At 34.3% G+C, this 15,015-nt stretch overlaps 1 protein-coding gene across 1 annotated transcript in view; it reads left to right on the top strand.

Annotated features, from left to right (window-relative positions):
• oxct1a (3-oxoacid CoA transferase 1a) overlaps positions 1–15,015 on the top strand; it is a 62,190-nt gene that overhangs the window by 39,126 nt on the left and 8,049 nt on the right. The window contains exons 14-15 of the mRNA XM_058784891.1: positions 4,460–4,549; positions 10,709–10,789. Coding sequence (XP_058640874.1) covers positions 4,460–4,549; positions 10,709–10,789 — 171 coding nt within the window. The remainder of the gene's footprint in view (positions 1–4,459; positions 4,550–10,708; positions 10,790–15,015) is intronic.

Raw genomic sequence — 15,015 nt, 5'->3', positions numbered from 1 at the left:
CAAGGCAGAAATTCCCTTTTTTTTGTTTTGTTAAATGCAAGTTTTCATCTAATTCCTATATTTTATTATATTTAATCTTTATTTCAGTTAATGAAAATTGTTTTTATTAGTTGTAGTTAACAATAACAACAAAATTGAAATTCCGATCATAAGTGGTCACAGGAGACTCATTGGAGACGCATGTTACTACTAGTTATAAGTCGTTTTTCGTCTCACCTGACCACTGTTAAGATGTATTGTAGTGTGAAATGTAAACTGGGCCCAGCACAATTAAATATCCAACTGGGACAATATTGTGCATCCCTAATCGTTGTGCAATGTCGTGAAAAGTTTGTAAAATTTTTTGCATATTTGTCACACTTAAAAGTTTCAGATCATCAAACTAATTTTAATATTACACAAAGATAATCTAAGGAAATACAAAATGCAGTTTTTAAATGATTTCATTTATTAATGGAAAAAAGCTGTCCAAACCTACCTGGCCCTACGTGAAAAATTAATTGCCCCCTCCTGTTAAATCATGAAAGAACTGTGATTTAACCACAGTATTTAAAAAGCGGCGTTAAATTTCAATAGTCAAACCCAGGCCTGATTACTGCCAGACCTGTTGAATCAAGAAATCAGTTAAATAGAACCTGTCTGACAAAGTGAAGCATGCTTAAAGAGCAACACATCATGCCACGATCTAAAGAAATTCAAGAATAGATAATAGTTTACATGTAATAGTTTACACAAAATAGTTTACATGTATCAGTCTGGAAAGGGTTATAAAGCCATTTCTAAGGCTTTGGGACTCCAGCAAACCACGGTCAGAGCCATTATCCACAAATGGAGAAAACTTGGAACAGTGGTAAATCTTCCCAGGAGTGGCCGGCCTACCAAAATTACTCCCAAGAGTGCAATGACGACTCATCCAGGTGGTCATAAAAGGACCCAGAACTGCAAACCTCACTTGCCTCAATTAAGGTTAGTGTTCATGATTCAACAATAAGAAAGAGACTGGGCAAAAACGGCATCCATGAGAGAGTTCCAAGGCAAAAGCCACTGCTGACCAAAAAGAACAGAAAGGCTCGTCTCACATTTGCCAAAAAATATCTTGATTATCCCCAAAACGTTTGGGCAAATATTCTGTGGACTGATGAGACAAAAGTTGAACTTTTTGGAAGGTGTGTGTCCCGTTACATCTGGCGTAAAACCAACACAGCATTTCATGAAAAGAACATACCAACAGTCAAACATGGTGGTGGTAGTGTGATGGTCTGAGGCTGCTTTGCAGCTTCAGAACCTGGATGACTTGCCATAATTGATGGAACCATGAATTCTTCACTCTATCAGAAAATCCTGAAGGAGAATGTCCGGCCATCAGTTTGTGACCTCAAGCTCAAGCGCACTTAGGTTATATAGCAGGACAATGATCCCAAACACACCAGCAAGTCCACCTCTGAATGGCTCAAGAAAAACAAAATGAAGGTTTTGGAGTGGCCAAATCAAAGTCCGGATTTAAATCCGATTGAGATGCTGTGGCATGACCTTAAACAGTCCATTCATGCTTGAAAACCCTCCAGTGTGGCTGAATTAAAACAATTCTGCAAAGAAGAGTGGGCCAAAATTCCTCCACAGCAATGTGAAAGACTCGTTGCCAGTTATCGCAAACGCTTGATTGCAGTTGTTGCTGCAAAGGGTAGCACAACCAGTTATTAGATTTAGGGGGCAATTACTTTTTCACGTAGTGCCAGACAGATTTGGACAGCTTTTTTCCCTTAATAAATGAAATCATCATTTCAAAACTGCATTTTGTATTTACTCAGGTTATCTTTGTGTAATATTAAAATTTGTTTGATGATATGAATTTTTTTAAGTGTGACAATTATGCAAAAAATTAAAAAACCAGGAAGGGGCAAAAACATTTTCACGGCACTGTATATTAATACATAATTAGCCATATATACAGTCATGGCCAAAAATATCAGCACCCTTGGTAAATATGATCAAAGAAGGCTGAAAATTTATCTGTATTGTTAATCCTTTTGATCTTTTATTTTAAAAATTCACAAAAATCTAACCTTTCATTGGATAATAAGAATTTAAAATGGGGAGAAATATCATTACGAAATAAATGTTTTTCTCTAATACACAATTAACGGCACCTTTTTATTCAATGCTTTTTGAAACCTCCATTTGCCAGTTTAACAGCTCTAAATTTACTCCTATAATGCCTGATGAGGTTAGAGAACACCTGGCAAGAGATCAGAGACCGTTCCTTCATCCAGAATCACTCCAGACACTTTAGATTCCCAGCTCCATGTTGGTGCTTCTTCTCTTCAGTTCACCACTCATTTTCTACAGGGTTCAGGTCAGAGGACTGGAATGGCCAGCAGAAGCTTGGTTTTGTGCTCAGTGACCCATTTTTGTGTTGTTTTTAAGGTTTGTGTTTGGATTATTGTACGGTTGGAAGATCCAAACATGGCCCATTATAAGATTTCTAACAGAGTCAGTCACTTATTGATTTTTTTATCTGTCTGTATTTGATAGAATCCATGATGCCATGTGTCTAAACAAGATGTCCAGGACCTCCAGCAGAAATATAGGCCCACGACATCAAAAATACAGCAGTATTTTTCATTGTACACATGGGGTACTTTTTGTCCCTGTGTTCACCAAACCCATCTTGAGTGTTTGCTGCTAAAAAGCTAATTTTTTAGTTTCATCTGACCATAGAAGCCAGTCCCATTTGAAGTTCCAGTCGTGTCTGATAACTGAATATGCTGTAGTTTGTTTTTGGATAAGCTAGGAGAATTTTTCTTGAAAGCCTCCCAAACAACATGTGGTGATTTTATTTAATTTTTTTTAAGCTTTTCTGACCCCGAAACTCAACTGTTTTCTGCAATTCTCCAGCTGTGGTCCTTGGAGAGTCTTTAGACACTCAAACTCTCCTTCTCACCGTGCATTAGGACGATATAGACGCATGTCTTCTTCCAGGCAGTTTTGTAACATTTTATGTTGATTGGAAATTCTTAATTATTGCCCTGATGGTGGAAATGGGAATTTTCACTGCTCTAGCTCTTTTCTTAAAGTCACTTCACTAATTTGTGAAGCTCCATTATCTTTTGCTGCACATCAGAAATATATTCTTTGGTTTTTCTCATTGTTATGGATGATTAAGGGAATTTGGGCTTTGTTTTCCTTCCTATTTATATTTCTGTGAAACAGGAAGCCATGGCTGGATGATTTCATGTTCATAATCAGCCTGGAGTGCTCAAAATTGTGAATATGAATGGGAATATACTTCAGAGATATTTTACTCATAAGAATTTCTAGGGGTGCCAATAATTTGGTCCAATGTGTATTTGAGAAAAACATTTATTTCATAATGATATTTCATAATTCTTATTATCCAATGAAAGGTTAGATTTTTGCTTTGTTCAGGTTAGATGTTTGTTCATATTTACCAAGGGTGCCGATATTTTTGGCCATGACTGTATGTCTTTGTGGCCACTTAATTTAGCTAAGATTTCTCCAGCACGTTTAGAGTACACAGAAATTACTTTCCGTAAGCCTGCATTGAAGACATTATCATAGATAAATAGACCTTGAAAAATAATATTGTTCATAATTTTTATTTTTATAAGATATTCCTCTGTACGTAAGTGTGCACAAAATGTAGTCACCTGTAGTAGAGAAAAACCATAAAAGACTTTAGGTATTCCATTCTTATTCACTTCTTTTATTGAGAGTCTACTCAAGCATTTTAAGTATGTCTGTCTCTGTTGGAGACTGAAGGAGATCATGCTGGTTGAGCTCGAGCCCAATACTTTGAGAAACAGCCGAAGACATTTTCTTAAATGAATTCCCACAGCCTATAAAATAGATTTTGGAAATTCCTGTAAAATGACACTACGGGGGATCAGGAAGCATGAACGGTCAAGGCCGTTTCCATTTTTCATAGCGGAACTAAATTATGGCAGAATATCTAGGCATTTACTTAATGTGTTGCTTCAGGGATGGCAGGAAATGTTGTGTTGATGCATTCAAGAGCGAAACAAAATCTATATGGCACACAACAAGCTTATACTCCTCACGGATTTCTTAGCCTCCATGTGCCCAGTTTGTTTGTGCATGTCTGTATTCGAGCATGTTTGGGAAAAAACAATAAAATCAACGTCACTGAAAAGGCCCTTTTGTTAAGTGACTCCAGCCACAGGTAATCTGGTTTATGGTTTCCTAGCAACAATGCCCTTTCAGATCCCCTCCAAAACAAACCTAACCGAGCTCTCCTGTGCTCTTCGAATTGAACTAGACACATAGACCACTGTAGGATTTCATTTGAATTGCTTAATTAATTCTCAATTGTTTTCTTCAACCTGAAATATTGTGTGTTTGTAATGCAAAAATGTGTTTTGATTTACATGCATGTGTTGCTCATGTCTTGCAACATCTTTATTTGTATGTTTCCCTGCAGGGTAAGATGGTGAAGGGCATGGGAGGGGCTATGGATCTAGTGGCCAGTGCTGGAACTAAAGTGGTTGTTACAATGGAGCACTCTGCTAAGGTTGGTGTAATCATATGAGACAGCTGGTCAATAACAAAAGTTTTATATAGAGTAATTTGCATTTCAAACACAATATGGCCATTTGTTTGTTTGTACTCTGCTAATGAAAATAATTCCAAAAGAAGCCAAATGATCAAGTTTTGCATGTCGCAGAGCAACTGAGCCATTCTGGAACACAAACAAGCAAAGTGACAGATGGTAAAGTGTTTTGACGCTGCTGTGGTTGAATTGGGCCAGAATGACACAGAATGATGTCCCGGGACCTTTGAATTAAAAAAGAAAATAAATTCCATTTCATTTTGATCCAGTACACAAAAATTTGATAACACTTTATTTTAAGGTGTCCTTGTGACACATGTTGCATGTACTTACTATTATAATAACAGTAAATTATGCATAGTTACATGCAAGTAACACTAACCATATAGTAAATACACGTAGTTCGTTAATATTACTCAGTACTTAAATGTATAATTTAACAAGGACCCTAAAATAAAGTGTAACCAAAATTTTTTTAAAGTTAGTAACGAATTAAAAAATTATATGCAATGAAAAGTGACCCATTTCCGACATATGCACTACTGTTCAAAAGATGTTTCTTTTTTTTATTAAATTGATCAGAAGTGACAGTATTTCAGTTCAGTTTTCGCAAAATATTTCAAATAAATTCTGAACTGTCTATTCATCACAGAATCCTGGAAAAATGTACCATGGTTTCAGCAAAAATCTAATAATAATAATAATAATATAATATGAAATGTTTCTTGAACAACAAATCAGCTATTAGAATGATTTCTAAAGGATCATGTGGCATTGAAGACTGGAGTAATGGCTGCTGAAAATTCAGCTTTGCCATCATGGGAATAAATTATATTTTAGAAAACTGTTTTTAAATTCTAATAATATTTCACTATATTTATTGTTTTTACTTTTAATCAAATAAATGCAGCTTTGGTGAACATAACTTCTTTCATTAAAAAAATAAAAATAAAAATTACAGACCTGAACAGTAGTTTATGTTAGTAATTTTACATTTACATTTACATTTAGTCATTTTGCAGATGCTTTTATCCAAAGCGACTTACAATTGGGGATTTTAATTGGATAATTGTTAGAAGTTGCTTGGCTTATTAAAAGTGAACTTTAGAACCAACTTAGGAAAAGTCATGGATGACATGGATAAATATATGACACGAGTGGTCCTGTCATATATTTATCCATGTCATCCATGACTTTTCCTAAGTCATTACACTGTAAAAAGTGATAAGTTGACTTAACTTAAGAAAATTGAGGTAACCCGTTGTCTTAAAATTTTTAAGTAAATTATAATAATAAAAAAATACGTTAAGTGAATTGTCAAGTTCACTTAACTTTTAAAAAATATATATTATTTACTTAATAATTTTAAGGCAACGGGTTTCCTCAATTTTTTTAAGTTAAGTCAACTTATCACTTTTTACAGTGTAGAACCACCACTCAGTTTGAAGACTTTCCCCACTCCTGAAATCCCAATTCATACCCTGGTTTTTAGAAATGTCAGCACCTTTTGGGAAGCTACTTAGAAAAGTAAAAGTGATGTTTCTTTCTCTTGAGACAATGGTAAATCAGCTCTCAAAGATATGGTATATGAACAGAATATGTTGCGTTGAGCATTATGTTGAAAAGGTATTTCTTGTAATTCCTCCTAGTAGTTTTGTTTTAAATGTAGAAGCAAGTGATGATTGCATCAATCAGTTTTAATGAGCAGATTCTTATTGAGTCACAGTGCATGGCACGTATTCCCTGTGAGAAGGGCATCATTATTTCCTGTGAGTGACAGAATCTCTTTTCCCTAAGCAGACAGTTGGAGAGGCGTCAGTATTCTGAGAAGCTTTCAGCTGTGCAGACAGTGCAGTGCATATACGCCGTGTCAGGGGTGTATGCTACACATTCTTGCAATCTTAAAGGATAGTTACTCAAAAATGAACATTGTCATTTTTTACTCGCCCTCATGTTTTTCCAAATTTGTATGCTGTCATTTTTTCAGTGGGGAACAATTTTTTTGTTTGTTTGTGTTTTGAATGTTTTGCTCCAAACAGCACAAAAAACAACAAAAAACTAGGGATGCACCTTATTGGTTATTGGCTGATATTAGAGATATTCAGATTTTTTTGGTTTTCATTTTTGATCAGTTTAGACCAGTGTTATTTTAGTTCCATTGATATACTACTACTATAGTGTTTGTTAATATTTTGAATTACATATTGTTTTCTGCTTTTACAATTGTAGATAGTTTTAATCATTTTTATTAGTTTTTTTTTTAAACATCAGTACCATTTTTCAGTTTATTATTTTTAGTACTGCAAATTATACTAAATGAAAATGAGAAATATTTCCTTGGCAGCTAGACTAGTTTTTTTTTTAATGGTTTTAGTTTTAGCTAGCTTGAAAACAATTATTGGCTTAAGAGTATCGCACACACAGTTTTAATAATGATGCATCTCTACAAAAAAGCATCATTAAAGTATCCTGAAATTGGCTTGTGCATTACAGTATTTTGAAACTACAGTATATATAATAGCTTTGTATGGTTTCAAAAGATTTGTAATATACTGCATGAGTCACATGGACTACTTTTTCTGCTGCTTTTGTGGTGTCTTTTTGTAGCTTGACAGCCACTATGAACTGTCATTTAATGGAAAGAGCTGTGTAAAGATTCTTCAAAAGCTTTGACAGCATACGGTTTGAAACGGCATGAGGGTGCTCTTTACTCTTCCTAGAAACAGTTCTTTAGGTACAGCTTTAGTGATATATGCAGCACATTTGGAAATTGTCGATCGACTCACTACATGCTGTAAAAGAAGAATCAAAGAAGAATTTAAATAGAATGTAGTAGAAAGAAATTCATATTTAAAGAATTAATTTTTCTGCAGAAATTGGCCATCGGCATGTTGTCAGATTCAAAACATAGAGTATTAATTAACAATATTTGTTTTAATTTATAATTTGATATAGATAGATTATATTTATATACTGTATGTGTGCGCTAAATTATCAATTCTTCATGCAGGCTGTTGTAATAAAACTAGTAACGGCACGAGGGGCAAGAGGGAGAGAGAAAGACAGACATAGATTTGGATATTTTGATGTGTCCATCATCAAAACCCCCTATTAAACCTAAATGACACCATTGCTCAATAATCTATGTCAGAGTTCAGTGTTCCCATCTGTGAAATGTGCTTAAATTTGTACCAGGGTCGTGAATAGTCTCGATTATGACAGTGGTGACATAATTCCCTTCACACCACTCAGATCACATTGTTTCAGGCAGAGATGGAGTGAAAGACGAGAGAGATGGGCATAGAAAGACATGGCTCCTGCTGTTCACATGCTGCCCTTGCTTTGTTCATGCTGGCAGTGGCCGGCCTGGAGGAAGGCTAACAGGGCCAGCTGCCTGCCCCTGGTGGGATGTGAACTCTCTGGACATGAGTAGAATTAACCACCATCAGCTATCTAATTATTATCCCCTGATCCAACAGCACATGGAGTCAGCAGGGCCAGTGTATCCATTACGCCTGATGATGAACACAGCTAGCTTAGAGTGTTTTCTGTACCCATGGGCTGAGTGGATGCACCATTCAGCATTTAATTCAGAGCGTCTTTTTTAACTTGCAGTTCCTGAATCTAGATAAACCATCCAATTAAAATTGAAATTCAAAATTATAAAAAGTAGTGCAAAGAAATTCATGTTCAATGGATGTTTTTCTCTAAAAATTAGTCATAAGCATATAATTAGATACAAAACATATGGAGTATTTATGGAAAAAAATTAATGTGCAAATGGGTTAAAATGGGAAAAATGGATTAATAATGTTTATGTATTTATATTAGAACTATTTAAATGATCATACTTGAATATAATTCATATTAAATAAAAATTAAACATTAAATATGTATGCATATTTAGTATTTATTGTAAATAAGTTATATTTAATGTCATGTATCAAATTATGTTACTATTATATTACTTATAATTATTTATTATATCATTTATAATATTACTACTATAACTACTTATTGTTATATAATTAATCACTAATAATTCATTTCATATAATATATTAAATATATATTATAATATTGACAAATATTATATTATTTATATAATATTATTGTATTGCGTTATTTTATGGAGGAACACCAGAATGCTCTAATGTGATGAGTTCACTTCATGAATACTCATTTATTCATATTCATATTCATATTCATATTTATTCATATTCATTTATGTTATAATTAGTGCTGTCAATTGATTAAAAAAACAACAACTAATTAATCGCACATTTTTCTGAAATGAATCCCACCTAACATTAAAGTTTTTAAATATACTTTAAATTGCAATAATTTCGCATTCAATCTTCAAATTAATGTACAAACAACATATTTTTAATATTTGTTTAATGGCATCTTTTTTATGACTGGAGGCCAGTATCACTGATACCAAGTAATACTGATTTCCCCTATAATATTTAACCATTGACTGTAGCCATTAAACATTACATTATAATTAAGAGCTTAAATTTTAACATTTATTAGACATAATAAATTATTAGAAAATAACTTCTAATTTAAGTGAACTTAAAACAATCTTCACATATACCCATTATAATAAATGTCATATTTGCTAGTAGAGGTCGACCGATTCATCGGTTTTGCCGATTAATCGGCACCGATAGTTGATTGCCACAACTATCGGTTATCGGCAAAAATCCATGCCGATAGTTTTCCGGTTCGCAACCGTTGCCGGAATGGCTGAGAAGGGTCCTCTGGCATTATACAGTACGAGAGCGGCCTCTAGAGGCGAAAATCACTGACAGCACGTGTTGTTTATTTTGACACGTGACACTGTGCGCTGCACAGAGCGGGAAACTCCAGACACGCATTTAAATACAGCCAACAGAAAAGCCTGCCGCGGAACAGAGCGCCATTCACATAGTTTTCTATTAAATTTGTCCCAAATCGTTGTGAATGTATATAATGACTTCACCCTAGGCTATAAATTATGTATTGTGCATTTTTCACCAAAACGTTTCATCACAGAAAAAATTTTAATAAATTGTTTTAGACCGCCACTTGATTTGAACACAAAGCATCTGGTGTGTGTGTGCGTGTGTGTGATACCTCTGAGTTCTCCTAGACGCAGCGCTGCGTGACTAACTCTTTTTTTTTTTTTTTTTTGATTAGATAATTATCAAGTGTTAAAAAATAGAAGCAAATAAAGTGTGTGAGTACACATACAATATCCATATGTATGTAATTTTAATGCTATGGCCTTGTGTAGATATTTAAACATGGCCATCTTTAAGCATGACTGTTGAAATTAAATGGTAACACTTAACAAGAGTCCATTCGTAGCATTAATGAAAACTGTAGACGTATTGTTCCTTGTTAGAGTGTTTTCATTTCAACATTCACTATTAGCTACTAATAGGCTATATTTTTACTTTTTAAAGTTTCTTCTTTTAACATTAGCAAATTATGAAATAACTTTAATGATCAATATAGTAAATAATATTAATATTTTTTTCATTTACAAAGTATGGTTCAGTACTGTTGCTGCTTTTTTTTTTTTTAAATAGTAAAGCACTAGCTCTCTTTCAGTATCCATTTTGAAAACTATCGGTTGATTAATCGGTATCAGCCAGTGTGGTCCAACCTAGCTATCGGTATCGGTAAAATCCACTATCGGTCGACCTCTATTTGCTAGGCTACCTGTGCTCCTCTGCAGAAATATTTAATTTTAACGCATTAAACTGAAAAAATTAATTGCCTGCGTTAACACGCTAATTTTGACAGCACTAGTTATAATTTAATTTCATGCCATTTACAGAAGTACATTTAATCAAAAATTGTTCTGCATTTAAGAGGATAAATAGATGCACGTCTTATGGGTCTTGGTAATTCAGTTTTAAATTAAATTAATTAATTAAATTGAAATTAGTTACTAAATCATCCAACCTTTAGACAGTCCTCAATAATATGTATTAATATATATTATAATTCTAATATAATATATTAACACTAATATAAGTCAAAAGGCATTTTATTTTTTTGTTTTCATTTGAATATTAAATATTCTACATTATATTTTATAGTCTTTGTTTTGTTACATATTTTCTAGGGTGATGAGCACAAGATTCTGGAGAAGTGCAATCTGCCTCTGACTGGAAAACAGTGTGTGGACCGGATAATCACAGAAAAGGTGGGTTTTTATTTATAAGAGTCATTTTAATTTACCTTTTTTACATAGGAGACTACTTTAATCAACAGCCCACACAGCGTCTAACCAGACTCTGCTGGTAACGAATAAATGTCATCTATTCAGCAGCTTATCACTTCATCAATATACCGAAACAGCCTCGGATAAAACTTCAGTCACCACAGTGAAAATGGCTTTGCTCTTTTCTCTTAACGCACGTGCAAAGACATAAGGAGGCATGACGAATTGATATGACACTGCACATAAACAGTGGAAAATAGAAATCCAATTATTGGGCCAACCCTAATCAAATCTCCTGATCGGAGCGACATTACATATCGACTGTGTTTTTTTTTTTTGTTTGTTTGTTTTGTTTTTTTCAAACCCAGAGCTCCTTAATGTGAATGTTACCTAATAATATTATTAGCCCTGCCACATGGCCTGTATTCGGAGAGCTGGATGGTGGAGACTAAGGATTTGCTGTAGTCTCATCAAAGAGCCTTACTAGATGGTTCAGGGGCTCTTGATTGCTGTGGCTGTTCATAGCCGCTGGTTTTTATGGACTGCTGCTGGCACTTGTTGAGCCGACCTCTCTTCTCGCCAGCGGTGTCACTGGACTGTATAACAGCAGTCTTTCTCTGCTCCTTACCTGTTAGTCTTCTGTTTCTCTTTGTATGCTTTGCCAGCGTCTGCTTTTGTAACAATTACACACCGTGGTTTCCAATGAAAGGATTCTGTCAACATTTGGAAAGGTTAGACCTCTCCAGCTACACTGCCACCACCTTCTGTTCAGCCTGTGTTTGTCATGCTACCCTGCTGTTCAACACAACCCCTGTCTGTCAGCCTAACAAGCTGAGCTTTAGCTTCGCTTGTAAGAAGAACCTTTGGGCTCTTTAACCCTCATGTTCTTCAGGACCCCAAGGCCATTTTAATAGCTCGAGGAACATGTTTAGCATTCGGGTTCTTATAAGAATTTATTATAAGGAACTGAATATAATTTCAACTTGAGAACATTCTTCAAATAACAAAGTGTTATATTTTATCGGTTTGTGGTCTGGGAGGTTACAGGTTCCTGTCAACAAAACGTAAATTAAACGTTTATTGTTTATTTATTTGATAGGGACAATGCATGTTAATGAACATTTGTAGTAATAAAAAATGTAAACAGGCGGGATTATAGCAACATTGGTAATTTACATCCGCAGTCCCTAGGCAGGTACACACAAGGACACAAACTCAAATACACATACAACAGCGCATAAAAGACTAATATCCTAATAAGCCAATTTTTTAAATGATCTTTAAAGGTATGATAAGTAGAGCATTGTCTTATTGACGGCTGTAGGCTATTCCAATATTTACTCCCTATTACAGATAACACTTTCTGTCCAAAAGAGGTTCGCCTATATGGCACCTCACAGTCCCCTCTAATAGTAGACCTAGTACCAATACTACAATCTATGCTCGCTTTTGTAAATACTTTTAATGGAGGGGGAGCAAGCCCATTCAAGACCTTATAAATAAAACATGTATATTTAAAATTTTTAAAGTTTTCAAAACTCAATAGATTGTTTTTTTTTTTAAATATTACAGCAATGAAATGACAGTTTTATCTAAAAGTGTTTTATCTAACACTTTTTGATCGCCGCCTTATACAATGATTCTATTGTCTTTAGAGTTGTGTTACTTATAAATGACCAACTATTAAAATAATACTCAATATGAGAAAAGACCATTGAATATAAATACAACCTAGTGGCATCGACTGTCAAAAATGGCCTAATATGCTTAACATTCTTTAAATTAAACTTTACAATATTAGACAACTTTTTCACATGACTTTTAAAAGTTAACGCAGAATCCAAAGTCACCCCAAGGTATGTAAACTCTTTAACAATTTCAAGCTCCTCCCCTCTCAGGAATACCTTGGAATGTGTCATCTCTACTGGTTGTTTTGCAAACATCATACACTCAGGTTTTTTTGTGTTCAATAATAAACCTGATTTGGTAAGCCATTCCTGAACATTGGTCATAGCAGAAGCAAAGTAGCTGAAGCTTTTTCAAAGTTATTAGCATGGGTAAAAATTACTACATCATCTGCATACAACTGAACATTTACATATTTACATACTCAAGGTAAATCATTAATATAAAGTGAAAATAAAATTGGTCCCAAGATGGAGCCTTGTGGAACCCCCTTGGGGCAAGCAAGGTATGAAGACTTTGTAATTTCAATACACACACATTGTTTTCTATTAGAAAGATACGATTTTATCAAAAGTATAGCCCCTTCTGAAAAATTAAAATTTGTTAATTTAGATAAAAGAACCTGATGGTCAGCAGTGTCAAATGCCTTCCTTAAATCTAAAAAGACAGCACCCACAAAGTTACTTCTATCTAACAAGCATTTGACTTTCTCAGCAAACAAACGATTTGCTGAGTCTGTTGAATAATTACTGCGAAAATCAAATTGCATTGGATGTAAAGAAGTAAAACCGTTATTATTATTTAAATGATTAGTCAGAAGCTTAGGTACCCCATTTTTCTGCTACCTTCGATGTAATCGGAAGGATACTAATTGGCCTATAGTTACTCAAATCTGTTTTATCTCCAGATTTATAAATTGGAGTAACTGTAGCCACCTTCCAAGCTGATGGAACCACTGCTTGCCTAAAAGACAAATTTGGCATATGTGTTATTGGTCCTACAAAGGAATCTTTATTATATTTTTTTTTAAAAATAAAAAAAAATCGTATCAATCCCGTAGGCATCCTTTGCTTTAGAGCTTTTTAATGCATCAATAATATTAGCTACTTCTAATTCAGTTACTTCCTCTAATTGAAAAATAGGTTGAGCACAATTAATAGGGCAATGAGTAATATCTTTTAAGGTAAAGAGCTGAGTTATTTCATCGACTGAATTTAAAAAATAAGCATTAAGATTAGTAGCTATAGTTAATGGATCTTTTACTAAAATATTATTAATTTTAAGTTCAATACTTTTTTACATATTCTTTTGTTTTCCAACTAGTTTATTAATAGTTTGCCAGATTTTTTTCCCATCCCCTTTCGATCCCTCAATTATATCCATAAAAATACTGGCTTTGGTCTTTCGTAAAGTCTGGATTACTGTATTCTTCATAGAAGTATATTTATAACGATCAGTAATAAGACCAGAGTTCAATGATTTTTTAAGGAGTTGATCTCTATCCTTCATCAACTTCCTGCATTCATTGTTAACCCAGGGCAGAGTATTCCCTTTTCTTTTTATTAATCGCCCCCTTCTAGTCGTGTCCTAATGGTTAGGGAGTTGGGCTTGTAACCTGAAGGTTGCAGGTTCGATTCTCGCGCCGGCAAGAATTGAAGGTGGGGATTGTGAATGAACAGCACTCTCTCCACCTTCGATACCATGACTAAGGTGCCCTTGAGCAAGGCACCGAACCCCTAATTGCTCCCCAGGCGCTGGAGCAATAGCTGCCCACTGCTCCGGGTGTGTGTTCACTCTGTGTGTGTGTGTGTGTGTGTGTGTGTGTGTGTGTGCATTTGTTCACTACTCACTGCTGTGTGTGTGCACTTGGATGAGTTAAATGCAGAGCACTAATTTCGAGTATGGGTCACCATACTTGACAATACGTCACTAACTTAACTAACTAACTTAACTTCTGGTAAACAACTCAGACACTTCTTTGATTTTTCCCAAAAAATAATCACATCCTCTCTCTAAGTCCCCACTTAAGAGGACTTCACTCCAGTCTGTCTCTTTCAAAGCTATTCCAAGATTTTGTTTCTGATTTTTAGGGATGATATCTTGATAAACAGTATTTTTAAATGAATTTAAAAAACGTTGTTTTGTAAGTTTTCTTGAAAAGAAAATTACATTATGATCAGACAATCCTGTAAAAAAATGATAATGCTTTAAGATACTTTCAGGTTTATTTGTAAACAATAAATCTATTCTAGTTTTAGAATGAGGGGTTATTCTAGTAGGCTGTTCTATCAGTTGTTTAACATTAAAATAATCAAAAATCTGTTTTAAATTTTTTCTTTCCTTCCTTTCATTCCAATTGACATTAAATTTTCAATTGGTCATAGTTTACGATACATACAGATTAAAATAAATGACATTTCAGCAGAAAGTGAGATATTCACACCAACACATTCAAGACCCGATTCACTTAACCATTCAATTTGCTTGCATTTGAGAGTGATTTTTACATATAATAAAACCCC

Source organism: Onychostoma macrolepis, chromosome 08, assembly GCF_012432095.1.
Source record: "Onychostoma macrolepis isolate SWU-2019 chromosome 08, ASM1243209v1, whole genome shotgun sequence".
NCBI lineage: Eukaryota > Metazoa > Chordata > Actinopteri > Cypriniformes > Cyprinidae > Onychostoma > Onychostoma macrolepis.
Note: the sequence above shows the minus strand (reverse complement) of the source record. Positions and strands in the feature narration are given on the sequence as shown.